The following is a 20,349-nucleotide window of genomic DNA, read 5'->3' as shown; positions in this document are numbered from 1 at the left end:
TCATTACGAAGGTCATAGTGGTCACAACGACCATGCTGATGATAATGATGACTCTCTCTTACTGAGTGCTTGCTTTGTTTTAGACATTAATTAGCATCCTTGCCTTATTCTTATACCTCATTTCTCTTAATGAGTCTCTTCCCTATTGCCGTCTGTCATCTCAATACAATTAACTTTACCTATAAGCATATGAACCTTTATAATGTATCTCACTCCCTTCTAAGAAACTTTTAGTGAGCCTCAGTAGACTAACAAACGAAGTTGCTACTCTAAAACCCAACATTTAAGGATTTGTACTGATTGTCCCCAGCTTCCCCTTTCACTTTATCAGTCTCTGCTGTCTAATAGTCGTCCCGTGTGCCCATCCAAGTGAGTCATTTTGCCTTCCCTCTTGACTCTTTGACACTTTTCTTTCTTATTTTACTTTCTTATCATGGAAAGCCCTTTCTGCCTAATTTGCTTTATGAAGATCAGGTTATTTTGTAAGGATCAGCTCAGGTGACATTTCTTCTCTGGTGGTGGTATTACCCCCACTGAAAAGTATCGCTCCCTCTTCGGACTCTTGTAGCACACAGTCATTTTACAGCCCTCGTCACACGTTGCCTGTCCGTCTAGTAATTTCTGTCGTATCTTTCTGCAACTTGTTTGTCTTCTGAGAGCACTAAGAATTTAAAAATATTTCTGTATATCCATTACATCTAATATAACAGGAGCTTAGTAAGTTTATGTTGAATGACTAGTAAAGGTATTTGCTATCCCTTCTACCAATGATTACCATATTCACTTAAAAGATATTTTCTGAATGCCTACTAAGAGAAGATACTCTGCTAAGTGCTATGGAGACTCAGAAATAACTTAGAGTCTGCCTTTAGGTTCCTTCGTGGTTTAGTGATTGAAAGAAGACTCGGGCACAGGTAGTTGTAGTGCAAGGTAGGGAGTGCTGCGTGCTATAGGGGAGGTGGCTGGGAAGTTTTGTAGGCGCGGGAAGGAGTTGGGGCAGGTGGTTACTGATCAGGTTATTCTTTAGAATCAAAAAAAAGTTTAAAAATTTCAGTAGTGTTTCCTTTCCCATTTATTGAGTAAAATATGTGGGCAGAAGATATTTTGGAACTGAACTCTGGGAAATTTTGATTCCTTTTTTTTTCCTTTTTAAGTTTTCGGAGTTATTTTAACTTTGCTTAGTTGTAGCTTGTGTCTTCAGAGTTGGAGTGCAGATCAGTTCTGAGTGGTTTTTGGCAAACTGGACTGATGTTTAATTTTCTGGGCCGCCTTACGTTGCATCAGCATTCCTCTGAGTACTTTCTGCTGAGTAATAGCCCGGAGAGGTGTCCCTGTTTGTGGGGATGCTCCCTTTCTGTTTCTGACGTCTATGGAAATGACTCCTCTCACCATTTGACTGAAGTTCTTGCTGGGGGCAGCTTGGAAAAGGCTTGCCCACCTTGTCATGGTCGATGAATAGGGAACAGGGGTGGAGAGTACGTGGCGAACCACTAGGACCACTTTTCTTTCAGTATTTTTAGGATTTTAAAGGAAGCAGCATGTGTTCTGTTGACAACCAGGAGTTTTGCTGTGTCCAGTCTCCTCTTTCTCTGCTCATCTTATGTTTTTTCTGTGGTTATGACATATGGGCGGATACAGCCTTAGAGCTTTTAGAACCTGTCTCATATTATTTGTGTATCTGCCTTATCCTCTCAACCCTTCCACAGAAGCGATGTGTTCCTTAGGGGCAGGGATGTCATTTTATTCATCCCTAGTGGCATGTGTTTTATAGATGCTTGGTAAATACTTGTTTAATCATTCATTGTCTTTTTAATATTTGAAAACTCAGCTACTATACCTCATTTTCCCTTGGTCTAGCCACAAAAGTCCCATTTTCTGAATAGATCATAGTTTTCCTCTTTCCTTCAATTTTTAATCATATTTTTTCTCTCTTCTGGGTTATTTCTAAGATTTTGCTTTAGTTGTAGAGCCCAGAAAAAGTTAATTGAATAAATATTTACTCAACATTGTTTCAGTTCTTAATATTTTTTATTCTACTCTTCCATGTTCTTTCTAAAAGTTTCCTTACTCATAAAATGAAGGTAATGATACATATTTCACAGGAATAATAAAATAATATATGTAAACCCTATAAATTACATCTATTTTCTAAACTCTTTTCACTCAGATTGCTTTCTTCTGATGTCTGATTTCTTTTCTGTGTAACTTTTAAAGATTTTATTTATTTATTTTTAGACAGAGGGAAAGGATGGGAGAAAGAGAGGGGGAGAAACATCAATGTGTGGCTGTCTCTTATGTGTCCCCCACTGGGGACCAGGCCTGCAACCCAGGCATGTGCCCCAATCAGGAATCGAACCAGCGACCCTTTGGCTCACAGGCCAGCACTCAATCCACTAAGCTACATCAGCCAGGGCTCTTTTCTGTGTAACTTTTAAAAACAATGTTCTCACCCTAGCTGGTGTGGCTCAGTGGATTGAGTACCAGCCTGTGAACCAAAGGGTCCCTAGTTCAATTCCCAGTAAGGAAGGGCACATGCCTGGGTTGTGGTTCAGGTCCCTAGCAGGGGGCGCATGAGAGGCAACCACACATTGATGTTTCTATCCCTCTCTTTCTCCCTCCTTTCCCCTCTCTCTAAAAATAAATAAATAAAGTCTTCAAAAAATAAAAATAAAAGCTATGTTCTCTGTGTATCTAACATCTAATGTTAAATTTAAAGTTGATAAATTGAAATGCTTGGAACAGTGAGATATTCATTTAGGAAAACTATGGTTAATCATTTTAAATTTTACTTTGTAGAAAATACCTGAATGAGACATTTTTGCCAAAATAATTTTTCAAAGGATAAGTTAAAAATACGTTTAGAGTATCTTGTTCAGGTGTCATTCCGGAAGGTGCCATCCTATTTGGAATGGACTTTATGTTTGAGATTTTAATAGGCTTTATGCTGTATTAAAATTGTATTTTGCAGTCTTGAAAATATGTACAGTATATATTATGAGTCACATATTGCCATCTAATGTAACTTTAATTTTGTTTTTATATCTGAGAGTTGTCTTTTTATCAATTTAAGAGCCTTTTTTATGAGTGTTCAATAGATAGCAACTTGGTTCTTTATATAATAAATAATATAAATTTAGGGATTGGATTTTTAATCTTTAGGCAAATTTTTATAGTAATAATTAAATTAAAATTACTTAAAAAAATAAACTTTCTTAGACACCATATAATTTTACTTATACGTGGAATCTAGATAACAAAATAAATGAACAAACAGAGAACAGATGGATAGTTGCCAGAGATGAGGGGTGCTGGGGGTGCTGGGTGAAAAACAAAGGGATTAAGAAGTGCAAGCGGTTAGAAAAGTACAAGAAGTTAGAAAAGAGTCCCTGGGATTTTAGGGAAGTGCAGAGTGGGGAGTATGGCCATGGTATCATAATAACTGCGTGTGATGCCAGATGGGTACTTGAAATACAGGAGGGATCAATTTGTAAAGTATATGACTGTCTAACCACTCTGCTGTACACCTGAAACTAATACACAATAATACTGAATGTAGACTGTAGTTGAAAATTAAATTAAAAAATTAAGCTTCTGCCACAGTCTGGAGTCAGGGTGGGGGGTGTAATAGAACAGAAAGCTTAGTAGAGAAAATGATATTTAAGCTGAGATCTGAAAGTTGAATATGATTTGTCCAAAAAATGGTGAATATGGATGTTGGAGGTGAAAGTGGGCTGTATTGTTGTAATTAATATTTGATTGTGAATAAGGTACTTAAATGCATTTTAAGTCTTGCACCTAAGAAAAATATTTACAGTTCCAAACAAAAAAAGGAAAATAAGCCAGTAAATGGAATTAGTTTGGGGGGCATTTTATGCTATTTATTAAGAGTATTTTATTCTTGAAAATCTATTTCTACATATTTAATAGAGCAAGACTTATACATGTCACACAACTCTGTATTTCTCCTACAGATGGTTACTTTTGTTGTTGTTCATTCATTGCTTAGGTCATTGTATCAAAAATGTTAAAATGCTTACAACATTACTGAGTTGAACCCCGCTCAGACATTGCGCATGTGCTGTGTGCTGGACAAAGTGTGAGGATGTGCCGGGAGAGTGAGGGAGTGGTGCTGTGGCAGCCCGTCAGCGATAGGCACCCAGCACCCGCCGGGTGGGGCCCCAGGTAAGAGAAGCCTTACTGAGGCGAAGACCTGAGGGCTGAATAAGATGTGTCCAGAAAAGTAGGAATGAGTATGTTGGGCATTGGAGTACAGTGTGGAGAGTATATTCCAGATGAAGAGAGTAATGGATTTAAATACGTGTGTTAAAGAAGAAGCTATGAATAATGATAGCTATAGGAAAAGCTTCCAATTATTGAATAATTATTATCATTATTATCTCACTGTTCAAAGTACTTTACATATTTAATTTTTATAATGACGGCATAAAGGAGCTGTTATTATTCTTGACTGGTTATAACTGTTCATTATGAATAATGTAATATATAGTTCTCTCCTTTTTTTCTTGGTCTAAATTTTGGAACTTTGGTATTCTATTTTGGATTCTGTAAGTTGTCTTTAGGCATATTTTAGTATAAAATTATGACAATTTATTTTGACATTAAAAAGAATAGTTTACTAAAATATTATATATATCAGTAATCAATCTATGACTATTGAAATTAACTTCAAGTTTGTAAGACATGTAGGGGATAGAGAAGAAGGTAATCACTACTGTGAAAAACAGCAAACGAATCCAGATTGTGACACATCCTAAAATATAACTGCGCTGACTGCCCCCAAAAGTCAGTATCATGGAAAAAAATGGCAAAGAGACTGTAGGCCAGGGGTGTCAAACTCATTTGCACTGGGGGGCCACATCAGCCTTGTTTTCAAAGGGCTGAAATAATTTTAGGACTGTATAACGGTAACTACTCCTTAACTGTTAAGGAGTTGAAATTACATTTGGCCCTTTGAAGGCAACTGCAAGGCTGATGTGGCCCCGGTGAAAATGAGTTTGACACCCCTGCTCTAGATTAAGCTACTCTGAAAGAGACATCACAATCAAATGTAATGTAATGCATGGAGTTTTAAATGGAATGCCTGGATTAAAAAAAAAAAAACTATTAAAGACATTTTGGGGACAACTGGGAAATTTTGAACATGGACTACATATTAGATGATATGAAATATTATTGTTAATTTTTTAAGGTGCAGTAGTGGTCTCATGGTTGTGGAGAAGGTTCTTCGAACACTCATGCTAACGTATGTAGGGGTGAAAACGCATGTTTGGAAAATGACAATATAATAATTTCTGTAATGTTTTACTTTATACTAGGTCATGAATGTTTCTGAGTATTAGTCATTTATAAAATGCTTAAATTTAATTTACTTTTTTATTATCTGCTATTTTTTCTTATAGTGTTTATTACCATATGACATTGATTTTTAAAAATCTGTTCTCATTCCGGTTCTTCACTAGAACGTCGGTTCTGTGAGGACTGAGACTTTCTGTTGTTCGTGCCTTAATTCACAGCACTAGGGCAGTATCTGACACGTGGTAGGCAGTATCTGACACGTGGTAGGCAGTAGTCAGTGTTTGCTGCCTGAACCAATGTATGGCGATAACCGATCTTAACCAACTCACCGTTTCTGTGTAACTCGTAATATCTTTGATTTTTTTACCAGTTTTTAAATCAGTTGCAGTATCGTTAACCAGAAACAGTAATAGATTGTTCTTTACGTTTCAGGGAAGTTGGGAAAAAAGAATTTTGAAGAGTTTGAATAGTATGTGCACTGAGCTGAGTATCCCGTTGGCACGAAAGGTACTTTTAATATCTAAGTATTTTATTGTAAATCAAGTACTAGGAAGTATCATGAAGTTATAACTCAGGCAGATTTATTTTTACTAGCATTTCAGTTTGTTTTGAAACAAACTTCTGTAAAAGACTAATTACGTGGGCGTATTCTATATAGACTTCCATTATGTATGCTGTAAAGCTTTCTGTAGGAAACCTATAACTGGAGAATAAATAGAAATGAAGTACAGAATCTGTAGTATAGATTATTAAAGGGTTTGGCTGTAAAGGTCATGAGTGCACTTTGAAGAGCTTAATTACCTTCAGACTCCGTACTTTTTGGCTAATTAGCACAATTGCCGTATTTTTGAGTTAGAGCTGCAGCTCAGGCATACTATCGTGTTGTAACAGCCAGCATGGTGCCATCTTTCAGGATTAACACGGGGAATGAAAAGAATGATTTGCTCTCTCTGCAGAACTATTAAGTTTGCATCGGTCTAATACTCAACATTTATCTGCCATTCTGGACCGTGGGGGGCAGGGAGATGAAAAAGGAGAGAAAAATCATTTGAGGGATGTTCTGGATTCTTTATAGCTGCTCACAAGTAGGACAGAACAAGTTTCTCTTCACTTCATTAGTTCATTTTCCCTTCCTGCTATTCTGTCCCTGCTGTTGAACGGAATATAATGGATGTACTTTGGGTAATATCCCAGGACAAGCCAGTGAAGACACGAGAAGGGTGGTGTTGAAACAGGGTATATTTATATTAAAAACTGTCTGAATGTTTAGTACTGTATAACATACTGTTTTTTGTGTAGGAAGATGATGCTACTGACTCACAGCCGTACTCTCTTGGCCTGTCCCCTTTGCAATGCATGTCTGTCATTACTGGATGGGATGAGAGGAGCAGTATGTGGCCGAGGAGCAGTGTTTTGTGTGTGAAATGTTACAGGCCAGTGTAGAGCATCTTCCTTCTTTTCTTGGACTCGTTAGCTGAGCCATTGAAACGCAATATAATAGTTAGCTAATAATAATTTGTGTGGTGCCAAAAAAGTTTACGTGTAATGAATTATTTTTCCATCTGTTATATTAGCTTACTTTTAGAGAAGTTATTGATTCTTATTTTTCAGCTGTATTGCTGAACTGTACAAAATGAAACCACTTTTTAAATTACCCGTTTTAGCGGCCGGTTGGAGAACAGAAAGAACTCCTTAGTAAATGGAATGAAATGGGAACTGATGAACCAGGTATGTGAAGAACTTTTTTCAAAATGTGGTAGTGGGAAAAAAAATAGTCTCTGTAATTGTGTGCCCAAAATAATAATATTAACAGATCTTTTGGACAGAGAACGACTTTCCCTTCCAATCATTTACTATTTACTATCATCTGTTTTGTTTGCTTTGCTGTTTGAAAATTCCTAACTTTGGTCAGTGTTCTCCATTATTTTGAGAACATCTAACTCAATAACCCTGTTTTTAAAGCAGCATTTGAAAATGTTTTTATAAAAGGGTAGATTAAATAAATCTTGGATTTCTTAGACTCAAGGTAAGTATCTTTCAAGCTTTAATTCCATTGAGATGTCAAAGATAGGTTAAATGGTGAAAAGTTTTAAGACTTCTGAAATGTTTTTAAGAACTTATTTTTGGACCACTGTAATGTTCAAAACTGAGTCAATTTTATAAACATAATGAGTGACAACTATATGTAATTTACACACACACACACATAAATTGCATAGGTAGACATGTACATAATTGCTCACTACTCCTCTAAAAATAAGTGTAGGGGACCGGGCGAGAAATAAGTGCCATAGCAGAGAAAGCCCTTACAGAAGTTCAGGAGGGAGAACAGTTCAGCACAACTAGAGGACTTCACTGAGGTTGCATTGTTTGTACTTTGTGTACTTTAAGAATTCTCTATAGAACTTTTATATTGACATTATTTTTCAATTCACTTATAAATAATTTATTACAAATTTATGAAAGGGAAGCTTTTAACAACTTTCAGAATATGTCACCTAGGCTTTCTAGGGGAGGGACTTTTTATTTTTGTGTTGAATTAATCTAGCTGCACAGCAGTGTACGAAAGAATCATTAACATTTATTATTAATAAACAATATAATATGTTAACTGAAATTTTTAATCTATCTTCTTAATTCTAGATTTAAGCCTTTTCAGACCTGTTTATGCACCTAAGGATTTTCTTGAGGTAGGTTCTATTGGTTAAATATATGCATGTCAACGAGGGGAAAACGTGAACAAAATGATGATGTAAAATGGTTTCCAGGCAGAGGGATCGCCGTGTACACAGCCCCTGCGCCAGTGAAGCAGGGGAATGACATGATCAAATTTGTGTTTGGAAAATGCATCGGAAAGTGGAAAGATTAGAGGCAAGTAAATCAATTAGGAAGATTTTATTTAAAAATAGTGACTGCAAATCGTGTAGCCTGCTGCCCGGAACATATAGGTGCTCAGAGAATCTTTTCCCTCCTTGTTCTAGTCGTTCCAGCAATAAACAATGTAAATACAGGCATCATTAAATAGCTCTTTATGAATGACTGGTTCGTGCATTCTATCCCATCTCGACCAAGGGTTACTACGAGACTTCCAGGTGTCCCTGGAGATGGGCATGGACAGAAACGCAGCTGCACGTTAATCCTGTCTTTAACTGCTCTGTCTCCAACAGGTAGAGCAATGCTCAGCATATACTTGCTTAATAAATAGTTGTTGAATGAGTGAATGAATGAACGACTCACATTTTATTTTTATTTCTTTTCTGAACCTGTTTTCTCTGATACCAATTTGCCAGGATTAAACATTGTTAGAAATTTTTTTCAGGCCTTTTGGAATTGTAAATAGTCTCCTTTTAACTTTAAAGAGAAGTTAGGTGGGTCAGAAGCTGCCTTTATAGTGATGGCACTATTTCTCTTAGCTTATTAAAGGTTTCTTCCAAACTCTTTCCTTTTCAAGCACTATGGCTGAAATTTCACAGTTTTTGTATGGTTATCTTTAACTATGTTTTCTCTGTAATAGTCATACATTCTACTTCCGTAGGAACAGTTGCTGAATTGATCCTCTTATTATTATTCATGCTAAGATTCTTCTTTCATTCAAGAACATTTTACATAATTGTTTGCTTGTTATAGCTTCTGCACTTCTAATATTTCCTCTTTTCTATTACCTGTGTATTCATAGATTCTTTTCCTTTTCTAGTCTGTGCTTGTGAGTTTCCCACGCAGCAGGTCCCTGATTTGTGTGATTAGGCTAAACTTGCACTGTTGTGAGTTAGTCTGTATTTAACACTTTGTTAATTCTTTGCTAAATCTTTTATTTTTTTAAAACAAGTACCATTGATATTTTCAGTTACAATCCTGTGTTTGCAATTTTAGGAAGCTTTTGGCTTTGTAGCACATTCCATTTTATTAGCCATTAGTTAATCAGTCCTCCAGCAGATATGATAGTGATTCTGTCATCATAATCTCCTTCACTGAATTCTTGATGCTTTTGTTCCCTCAACAGTTTCAATTTAAAAATACTTTTAAAATTTATTATTATTATTACCTAAAATAAATGGTGATTGATGGAAAAAAATATACCATAAGAAGAAAATTTAAACAAAAATTATTTATAATACCATCATACAGCAATAAACACAATTATCATAATTTTTAAAAATGTAATATATTGTGAACATTTTTAATGTTATTACCTACATTATTTATTACACTATATTTGATTATATAACTTGACCATAATTCACTTAAGTAATTCCCTCTAATGGGATGTCTAAGTTGTATGTTTTTCCATTATAAGCAGCACTTCATTAACATTCTTTCCACACTATTTTTGCAAACATCTTTAGTTTTTTCCATAACTGTACTCATAGAAATGAAACTCATAGATTAAGGGATATGTAAATTTCAAAGACTTTTTTATCTGCTTAATTTTGAAAGGTATATAAATTGCCTTTTTTGTTAGCTTGACTTCTGAAATTTTCTTTCATTTTCCCATGTGCATTTGGTTTAGAGGTGATAACCTCCAATATTACTTCACTGTCTTTTAAAAACAGTGCAATATTTTTTTTTAAAGGAAAGGCTATTCATAAAGATTTACTCTGAGGAATATATTGGGATAAGTTAAATTTTGATATTTTACATTATGTATTAATGGTTTGACATTTAAAAAGCAGTATGTGTATGTTATCTATAATAAAAATAAAGATATGCATCAAAACATAATAGATTATTTCTTTTTTAATTAATTTTTTATTTTTAATTATAGTTGTTTCGGGCATACACCACAGTGATTAGACATCACATAGTTTAATAAGTGATCATTCCCATAAATCTGGCACCCATCTAATAGTTATTAGACTATTTTTAACTATATTCCCTATGCTGTACTTTACATCCCCATGACTGTTCTGTAACAACCAATTTGTACTTCTTAATCACTTCACCATTTTCACCCTCCCCTAAACCCCCTCCCATCTGGCAACTGTGAAAACATTCTCTATATCTATGTTTCTGTCCTTACATTCATTTATTTTGTTTTTTAGATTCAATTGTTGATAGATATGTATTTATTGCCATTGTATTGTTCATATGTTTGATCTTCTTAAAGAAGACCCTTTAACATTTCATATACTACTGGGTAGGTGGTTGTGAACTCCTTTAGCTTTTTCTTGTCTGGGAAATTCTTTATCTGTCCTTCAATTTTAAATGATAGCTTTGCTAGGTAGAGTAATCTTGGATGTAGTTCCTTGCTTTTCATCACTTTGAATATTTCTTGCCAATCCCCTTTGGCCTGCAACGTTTCTGTTGAGAAATCAGCTGACAGCCTATGGGAGTTCCCCTGTAGGTAACTGACTGCTATTCTCTTGCTGCTTTTAAGTTTCTCTTTTCATCTTTAACCTTTGGCATTTTAATTACGATGTGTTTGGGTATGGGCCTCTTCGGGTTCATCTTGTTTGGTACTCTTTGTGCTTCATGGACTTGTATGTCTATTTCCTTCACCAAGTTAGGGAAGTTTTCTGTCATTATGTTTTCAAATAGGTTTTCAATATCTTGCTCTCTCCTCCTTCTGGCATCCCTATGATGTGAATGTTATAATACTTGAAGTTATCCCTTAGGTTCCTTACATATCCTGATTTTTTTTGATTCTTTGTTCTTTTTGCTGTTTTGATTGGGTGGTTTTTTGCTTTCTTATATTCCAAATTGCTTATTTGATTTTCGGATTCATCCACTCATCAGTTGATCCCTGTAAATTATTCTTTATTTCAATAGTGCATCCTTTATTTTTGACTGGTTCTTTTTTATGCCTTTGAGGTTTTTGCTAAATTCATTGAGCATCCTTATAACCAGTGTTTTGAACTCTGCATCTAGTAGATTGCTTGTCTCCATTTTGTTTAGTTCTTTTTCTGGAGTTTTGTTTTGTTCTTTCATTTGGGATGCGTTTCTTTGTCTCCTCATTTTGGCAGCCTCCCTGTGTTTCTGTGTATTAGGTAGAGCTTCTACATCTCCCAGGCTTTGAAGAGAGACCTAATGTAGTAGGTGTTACGTAGGGTCCAGTGGCACAGCCTCCCCTTTCACCTAAGCTGGGTACTCAAGGCCATGCACACCCTCCTCTTGTAATTGAGCCTTGATTGCTCAATTGGCATGTCAGTAGGAGGGATTTACTAGGCCAGTCAGCTGCAAGGACTGACTGTGACCACTGCCCGCTGCCCATTGAGTCCGACCCTTGAGTGTGTCACTGTGGAGGTGGTTGGGTGGTGGTGCTTTGATATGGTTTGAAGTTGTCCTCCGGGTGTACTGGCTCTGGGGCCTCCTGAGAGGTGCAAGCCAAGGTCACCACCTATGATCTCCTGGGGCCACCTGGCATAAACCACCAAGAGATCTGCAGAGGGATGCTACTTGCTGGGCTTAGAGGTGCCCAGGCAAGGCCAAGCTGTGAACCAAGGCCAGCTGCTGCTGGTGATAGGCCTGGGGCCACTTAGGAAGAGGTACAGGGCTCACTCCGCCAGACATTGCTTGATTGATAGAACTTAGGAGAATAGTAGAATTTAGGAGAATGCCAATCAATGTTTGTTTTTAAAAGGATTAGGGTTGGTTCTAAAATTTTTCCTGGTAAATATTACAATCAAGCAATTTTTTATTTTTCTATCACCTTCCCTGGTAAATTATTGTAATCAAACAATTTTTCCTTATCATCAGAAAGCTTTTCTTTATAACTAAATTCTTTTTAGTTTTATATGGTAGATCATCAGTTGGAATTTTAAGCCATCCTAATTAAAATCATGTCTCTAGTAATTTAATATTTTAGTACAAATTTATACTATTTTAGGATGTTATTGAAGTATATGCATTATCCCAAATAGTTTTTAATTTTGTGGCGATACACCAAGAATATCACTGCCAATTTTATAAGTGTAGACATCCTATTAAAAACTAATCAATTTTGTTGGATTTGTTTTTAAAGGTATTAATTAATCTTCGCAACCCAAATTATGAAAATGGTGATTCTCTTAGTTTCAGGACTCATTTGGGTTTAATTCAAGTTCCTCTGAAAGTAAAAGACATCCCTGAATTGGTAAGTATAGGCATCTAAAAATAAGTTAACATATTTTAGAAGACAGCCGCTAGAAAAATATTTAAGTGTAGTCTATATCCAAACAATAGGATGATCCACTCATTAAATAGATAAAATGAAGCTTTCTTTTTTATTGTAAATATGTTACGTAGAGAACAAGTTGCTTGCTAGTAGGACTGAAGATGAACTTGCATTGAGCTATAAATGCTTTTGCTTATTCCCCATCTTAGTAAGCAGCATGATTTACAAGACAGCTTGTTGGGTTCCGGTGCCTGATGTATGTCTATAAAACAGATTGAGACAAGTTGTGAATTTATAAAAATTTTCAACGAAAGTACATTTTTTTTACTTCAACCAGCATTTATTGAGCTTCTAACATGGTGAGGCAGTGGAGGAGATGAGGGAAAGTAAGGATGAGACTGCCTTTGCCCCAGAGACTTCCATGTTGGGCGAGGACGCTAGTTTTAATGTCGAGTCATTACAGAAAGGTGAGATTTAGTGATGGTGGAATTGAGAAGTTATCACTGCAAAACAATAAGGAGCACAGAAATGTAAAGATGTAAATGCTGTGTTTGTTGAAGCAAACAATTTGTAACTCAGAGGTTTCATGTATTAAGATAGAGAGCTGATGGGAGAATGATAAATGACTTCAACATGGCAGAAGCAGAAGTTCAAGCCTAACTGGGAGAAAACGGGAGGTATGGACGAGAAGTGCGCTGGTAACCACTTGGTTATCCTCCAGCTCCGGATCTATCTTTTTCTGTTCTGCTTGTTATCCTGGAGCTGGGCCTTGTAAGCATCTCTTTCCTGCCGACTGGCTTGATGATAGGCTTTGTTAATACAGGCTTCTGGAGGACACAGCAAGACCAGTGTGGCAGGAGAACGAGCCTGCCTTTCCTGGTTCCCTTGTATGGGAGCCCACAGGTCAGCATGCGGAAGGCTGCTAGCACCCGCTGCATAGCACCCGCTGCGGCAGCCCATGACCAACCAGCTCCAGCCTGTGTCCTCGGGCAAGTTTCTTTACCGCCCCAGGTCTGCACGTGCCTAAGGCAAACACTCCCTTTTCATAGACGTCTGAATCTCAGCCTTGAGGGTGGGGGTCCCTTTCCTGAATTCTTAGTCCCTTCTTGGTTCACTTTCTTTCAGTCTGGAAGTCAGAGTTGCTTTCTGCCTTTGCTAATTCTGTTTTTCTGTGTCCACATATTGGCTATGGTTTCTGTTTCCTTATTGAACACTGACTGATACAAGAAGCCAGATTTTCTATGCAGAAGTTTGGAAAGACTCAAGAATTAGAGAAACTGCGTGTTATAGAAGGCCATAGTGAATCAGAGGGCTGAAAATGGAGATTGTGTGGCAGTCTGTATTAGGACGGGTTAGACCCCCAGGCTCCTACCACCCTGCGGAGTCAGGTGACTCCTCCTTCCCCACCGGATACCAGAGAAATGGAATCGGAAAGGCTGTGAACTCGGAGACCTCAGACACAGAGCAGGGCAGGAATGAGGTACTGCACTGGAAACAGAGGAATTAATCGGAAGCTGGCTGAGTGAGGAGATTATCCCCAGTCACCACCACTGCGCCTACCCAGTTCTCCCCTTCCTCATTTCCCCCCAACTCTAGAATACCAGAGAAAAGACTGCCAGAGCTTTGGAGAACCCTTATGAAAAGATAGCTGGCTGGCTACAAAATTACCTCAGAGAGAGCTCACCACACTGTTCCCAATCCGGGCAGACAGAGCCTCCAGTCCATTTCTTACCGCCTCTCTCCTAAATGTGAATGGCCGGCCTGGGATCTCCAGGATCTTGAAATCCTCCAATTTGAAAGGCAGAGAAACTAAATTAAAACTATAACAGACAAATAAAAGAGTAATAGTCAAAGAAGTCAATTTATAGAATAAACATTAATCATGACCACTACAGTTGTTTCAGGCTTGAATTGACATTCCCCCTCACAGGATACAATAGGCCATAACCCGACACCAGCTTCACTTACATTGGTAGAGTGATACAGGACGAAACACAGCACGTCAGTATATCGGCCAGCTCTTAGCAGGTAGGTCTTTGCTGGGAGTCCACAGCCAGCCAGATGCTCCTTCCTAGTCCCACAGGGAGGACATGCAATTGGAAGAGACGAGTCGTATAGGCACAACTCAGGGGAGTCTCTCACACACTAGGAACTACTTCCTGAAATGAACGTGAGTCTAACTTCCAAGTCCCCATCAGGGACACCACAGCAGGTAGCTGATGCAGGTGTTTTCCAGTGGATTTTTCTAGTTGATTCATAGTGTTCCATTTTAGATGTAATTTACCAGCCAAGGGTCATATTTTTTTTTCAGTAAGTAACATTGCTCATTAATATAGCTGCATTCCTTTTCACATTTGTGTGTGTTTTTGTGTGAGTCAATACATTTTCAGGGTTACAGTGCCAGAAGAAGGTAAACCCAAGGTCATCTTCATGCGGGGCTGTCCAACCCACAGGCTGCATAAGACTAAGCATGGCTATGAATGAGGCCCAACACAAAATAATAAATTTACTTAAAACCTATTTTTTTGCTCATCAGTTCTCATTAGTGTTTGAGATTTAATATGTGATGCAAGACAACTCTTCTTCCAGTGTGACCTAGAGACGCCAAAAGGTTGGACACGCCTGCTAGAGCCTTTTGTTAACTACTTCTTCCCAATAGAAAACTTAAGGAAACCATTCATGTTCTCAGAGAGAAGATACTACTTGTGAAACAAGAACAGAATTTATTAAATTAACAAAACAAACAGTAGAATATGAAAAAGAGCTTTTAGGAATCAAAAATATGATATGCAAAAAAAAAAAATAGATCAGTATAATAGTTAAAAACAAAGCTGAGGAAATCCATCAGAAGACAGAGCAAAAGCAAGAAGCCAGAGATGAAAAATAAGGGAGAACAAATTAAATTAGGGGATCAGTCTAGAAGGTTAACATCTGACTAGTAGGAGTTCCAGAAAGAGAAAACAGAGGTAAGGGTCCCAAGACTGAAAGACAAGGATCTCCAGTGTGGAAAGGCCCACCTAGTACCCAATGCTGTGAATGAACGAAGGACCATAGCAAGGCACCTGGAAAGAAGGCTGAAAACTTTTCATAGAAGAAAAACAGAGTACAGGTAAATGTCAAGAGTCAGAGAGTGGCATCTGACTTCTCAGCAGGAAGACTAGAAGCAGAAGATTTTGCAATAATGCCTTTAAAAATTCCAACGATGTTAGCCTAGACTTCTGTATATAACCAGCAGTCAGTCGAATGTGAAGTTGGAGTAGACATTTTCAGATGTATGTAATCTAAAATAAAGTATTTATCCTTATTCAGGGAGCGGTTGGTACAAGTGCTCCAAAACAGGCTCATAAATAAAAAGAACAAATAGGGGACTTAGGGAATGGGATTTCAAACTATGTGAAGAAGAATGTCCAGAATGACAACGAGGAGTTCTAGGATGGGGGCAGTACAACAGGACCAGAGCGGGGCAATTCCAGAGGGGAGTGGGGGGGGGGGCTGGAGGGTTCTGAGATGAGTGCCTACAAGAAACCACCGAAAGTGTAGATGAGCTGACACATTTGACCACATGCAGAATTATATCAAGGAGGGTCTTTTCAGACTTGATACAGGGTGTAGGAAGAGGTAAATGGTTAGAGAAAATTCTGTAAATGACAAGGTAGTTGAATTAGGAATTGAATGAAAGAAAGTGTATGAAAGGGAACGCATCTCTAACATTATGTGGTTCAGTGGTAATACTTAAGTAGTCATAATCATGCAAACCCTTGATACAGATTTCATCAAGGATTGATACATAATTATATTGAAATGATGGAGAGAAGCACATGAACTGAACTCCTCATTTACCACACACAAAAAAATCAATAGATATCTGAAACTGGTACATTAAAAACAGCAATATATACTTGTTACTTGAAATATGCAGATACATACCAGAAAATAAGCTGAACATGGTTGTCCCTGGGCCAATTGTGTGTGTGTGTGTGTGTGTGTACTGGGAAGGTGTGTAAGATAGAGAACTGTTGTAAAAAGGTCTTTTAGCTGATTTGACTTCTTTGCTTCATGTAGAGACAATATAGGTGATTCGATTCTGAAGCCACCTAACCTGGGTTTAAATTCTTGCTCTGCCACTTACTGGCTATGTGACTTTGAGCAAGTCTTTTTGCCTTTGAGCTTTAGTTTTTTTATTTGTAAAATGGGGATAATAATATCTCATAGGGGTGTTGTGCAGATCAACAACTTAAGATAAAAGTTATGGGTTGAATTGTGCCCCCCAAAAGGTATGTTGAAGTCCTAACCCCCAGTACCTGTCTATAAATGTGACCTCATTTGGAAATAGGGTCTTCACAGATGCAGTTAAGAGGATGATTATTGCAGTTGGGTGGGCCCTAAATCCAGTATGACTAGTGTCCGTATAAGAAGAGGAGAAGAGACACAGAAGGAGAGTCACAAGGAGAATGTCCCATGACAATGAAGGCAGAGATTGGAGTGACACATCTGTAAGCCGAGGAACACCCGAGATTGCTAGCGGCAGCAGACGCCAGGAGAAAGGCAGGCACCGGACTCTCCCCAAGAGCCTCCAGGGAGAGCGTGGCCCTGGACACACCTTGGTTTTGGACATTAGCCTTCAGAACTGTGAGAATAGGTTTCTGTTGTTTAAAGCCATCCAGTTAGTGGAACATGCTATGCAGTTTATAACTGTTAACGGTGACTACTACAACTTTGATAAAAAGTTAATTTTTAAGAAGTAATTTTTGAAAAGTGTTAAAAGCCCGAAGTCAGGAGGGGTTTGTACAAAATGCCATGGCTATAGAGAAAAAGTGCAGATTCTCCCCCCGGAAGTGGTGGGAAGTCTTCGCAGAAGGACTGCCGTTTGAACAGGTTTGAAGGCGTTTGCTAGTAAAGAAGCAGGCAAGTGGGTCGTGTGAAAAGGCTCAGCATGTGTGTGAGCAGGACTGATTACATCATGTGTCTGTCTGGAGGGACCTGGAGCTGACGTGGATTTGTTTGTAGCTATTGAAGAACGAAAGCCTGTGACTAATTTTCAAGAAGTTGTGGCTATACCCGCTCAGAGTGTAGTTAGTCCTTCTCTTCCTGTGGTCAGTAGGGATAGTTGTCCCTACCTTCCCGGCTTCACATGGCCTGAGTATTCAGTGACGCTGACTGCAGGATGCAGAGTTTGTCTGTGACCCTGCTCTGTATGAGCACTGAAGTTGGTGAGGCTCAGTGAGTCTTGTGTTCTTATACTGGGTGGCCCTTAAATCTGATTCACAATGTTATGTAGACTCATCCAATGTGAAAGGAAATTCCTTGAAACTGAAATTTACTGTCTCTAACAAGAAGTTGCTGATGAATTTCTGTTTACCCATTCAGTCACACGGAGACAGCTGGGTGGAACCGAACCTCAGTAATGTAGTTTAATACTATGGAGCCCCTGCTGTGTGTCACTTAGCCCCACACTAAGTTCTGGGGTGCAGATGTGTATGAGACAGTCCCTGTGTCCTGAGGGCCTCAGGGTAGTGAGGAGACGGGCAGTAGCAAGATCATTTTAATGTGATGTGAGTCTATGGGTTTATAGAGGTTGATAAAAGGTAACATGTGCATAGAGAGCTGCCTAAATCAGCCTGAAATGTCAAAGAAGGGGTCCTAGAAGGAAATTTCGAAGGAAATCTGAGAATGGGGACTAGATGTACTGATGTTGAGTAAACAGTATCCAAAGCATTGAAGTAGAAAATGGATGGTCAGAGCTGCTTATGCTCCTAACATGTCTTAGCATAAGTATAATTCTCCACGGTGGTTACAGAACCTAATAATGAAATGTTTGGTGGACTTAAGGCCCTCTCAAGTATGAAGATCAAAGTCATTTTAAAATCCAATACATTGTCATTAATTCTAATGATTTCAACGAAGAGAGATTTTAAAAATAAATGGAAGACAGTGGTTGAAAGTGGAAGAAGAACATTGTTTACCTCTTTTATCTAAAATATTGGTAACATATGCAGTGCTTTTTTAAAGTATAGATAAAAATCAAGTTTAGTTAAAAATTGAAATATAATGAATGAGCTGACAGTAAGGGGGTAGGGGATAATAGGGGAAAGGCCATCAAGGAACAGGTATAAAGGACACATGGACAAAGCCAAAGGTGATGGGTGGGGTGGGGTGACGTGGTGGGGTGAAAATGGAGACAACTGTACTCAACAATAAAAAAAGAAATGGTAGGCGGAACCAAGATGGCGGCATAGGTAGACACACTGCGCCTCCTCGCACAACCAGAACTGACAGAGAATCGAACAGCAAGGGGGACCAACACCAAGGAAATAGAAAATAATCATTCATCTAGACCGGTAGGAGGGGCGGAGACGGGCACCGGGGTGGAGAGGACTCGCGAGGCTGTGGCGGGACTGAGACTGGCGGAGTGTGGGACAAATGGCGCAGGCAGTCCGAGCACTAGCAGACCCTGCGGCCCCACATTTGCACAGATAAACCCAGAGGGCCGGACTCAGAGTGGCGGAGAGCGGGGCAGGCAGAGCAGCGGGTAGCACCCTGCGGCACCACATTCGCCCACAGATAAACCGGGACGAACGGCGGGGAGCGAAGCAGACCGTGTAACCCAGGGCTCCAGCTCAGGGAAATAAAGCCTCAAACCTCTGATTGAAAACGCCCGTGGGGGTTGGGGCTGCAGCAGGAGAGACTCCCAGCCTCACAGGAGAGGTTGTTGGAGAGACCCACAGGGGCCTAGAGTGTGCACAGGCCCACTTACTTGGGAACCAGCACCAGAGTGGCCCAGTTTGATTGTGGGTAGCGGAGTGAAAGATTGAAAGCCGGAGGAGAGTGAGGCCGGCGCCATTGCTCCCGCTCGGCCCCTCCCCCACGTACAGCGTCACAGCACAGCGACCAGCATTACCCCGCCCCGTGAACACCTAAGGCTCCGCCCCTTAAAGTAACAGACATGCCAAGACCAAAAAAAAAAAAAAATGGCCCAAATGACAGAACACTTCAAAGCTCCAGAAAAAATACAGCTTAGCGAGGAAGAGATAGCCAACCTATCGGATGCACAGTTCAAAGCACTGGTTATCAATATGCTCACAGACTTGGTTGAATCTATTCGAAAAACAGATGAAAAAATGAAGCCTATGCTAAGAGAAACAAAGGAAAATGTACAGGGAACCAATAGTGATGAGAAGGAAACTGGGACTCAAATCAATGGTGTGGACCAGAAGGGAGAAACAAACATCCAACCAGAAAAGAATGAAGAAACAAGAACTCGGAAAAATGAGGAGAGGCTTAGGAACCTCCCGGACACCTTGAAACGTTCCAACATCCGAATTATAGGGGTGCCAGAAGGAGAAGAGGAAGAACAAAAAATTGAAAACTTATTTGAACAAATAATGAAGGAGAACTTCCATAATCTGGCAAAGGAAATAGACTTCCGGGAAGTCCAGGAAGCTCAGAGAGTCCCAAAGAAGCTGGACCCAAGGAGGAACACGCCAAGGCACATCATAATTACATTACCCAAGATTAAACGCAAGGACCTACATCTAAGATTACTGTATCCAGCAAAGCTATCACTTAGAATGGAAGGGAAGATAAAGTGCTTCTCAGATAAGGTCAAGTTAAAGAAGTTCATCATCACCAAGCCCTTATTATATGAAATGTTAAAGGGAGTTACCTAAGAAAAAGAAGATAAAAAATAGGAACAGTAAAAATGACAGCAAACTCACAGTTATTAATGGCCACACATAAAACAAAAACGAGAGCAAACTAGGCAAACAACTAGAACATGAGGGTTGTCATTAAGGGAGTGGGAGGGGGAGGGGGGGAAGGTACAGAGAATAAGTAGCATAGATGATAGGTGGAAAATAGACAGGGGGAGGGTAAAAATAGTGTAGGAAATGTAGAAGCCAAAGAGCTTATAGGTGTGACCTATGGACATGAACTATGGGGGGGGG

General features: G+C 38.9%; 1 protein-coding gene across 1 annotated transcript in view; it reads left to right on the top strand.

Annotated features, from left to right (window-relative positions):
* Nucleotides 1-20,349, top strand: part of TBC1D19 (TBC1 domain family member 19) — a 112,342-nt gene that overhangs the window by 21,736 nt on the left and 70,257 nt on the right. Inside the window, exons 5-8 of the mRNA XM_024573666.4 lie at nt 5,749-5,823; nt 6,981-7,044; nt 7,960-8,006; nt 12,275-12,385. Of these exons, the coding sequence (XP_024429434.1) occupies nt 5,749-5,823; nt 6,981-7,044; nt 7,960-8,006; nt 12,275-12,385 (297 nt within the window). The remainder of the gene's footprint in view (nt 1-5,748; nt 5,824-6,980; nt 7,045-7,959; nt 8,007-12,274; nt 12,386-20,349) is intronic.

The sequence above is a fragment of the Desmodus rotundus genome, chromosome 4, assembly GCF_022682495.2.
Source record: "Desmodus rotundus isolate HL8 chromosome 4, HLdesRot8A.1, whole genome shotgun sequence".
NCBI classification, from domain to species: Eukaryota; Metazoa; Chordata; class Mammalia; order Chiroptera; family Phyllostomidae; genus Desmodus; species Desmodus rotundus.
Note: the sequence above shows the minus strand (reverse complement) of the source record. Positions and strands in the feature narration are given on the sequence as shown.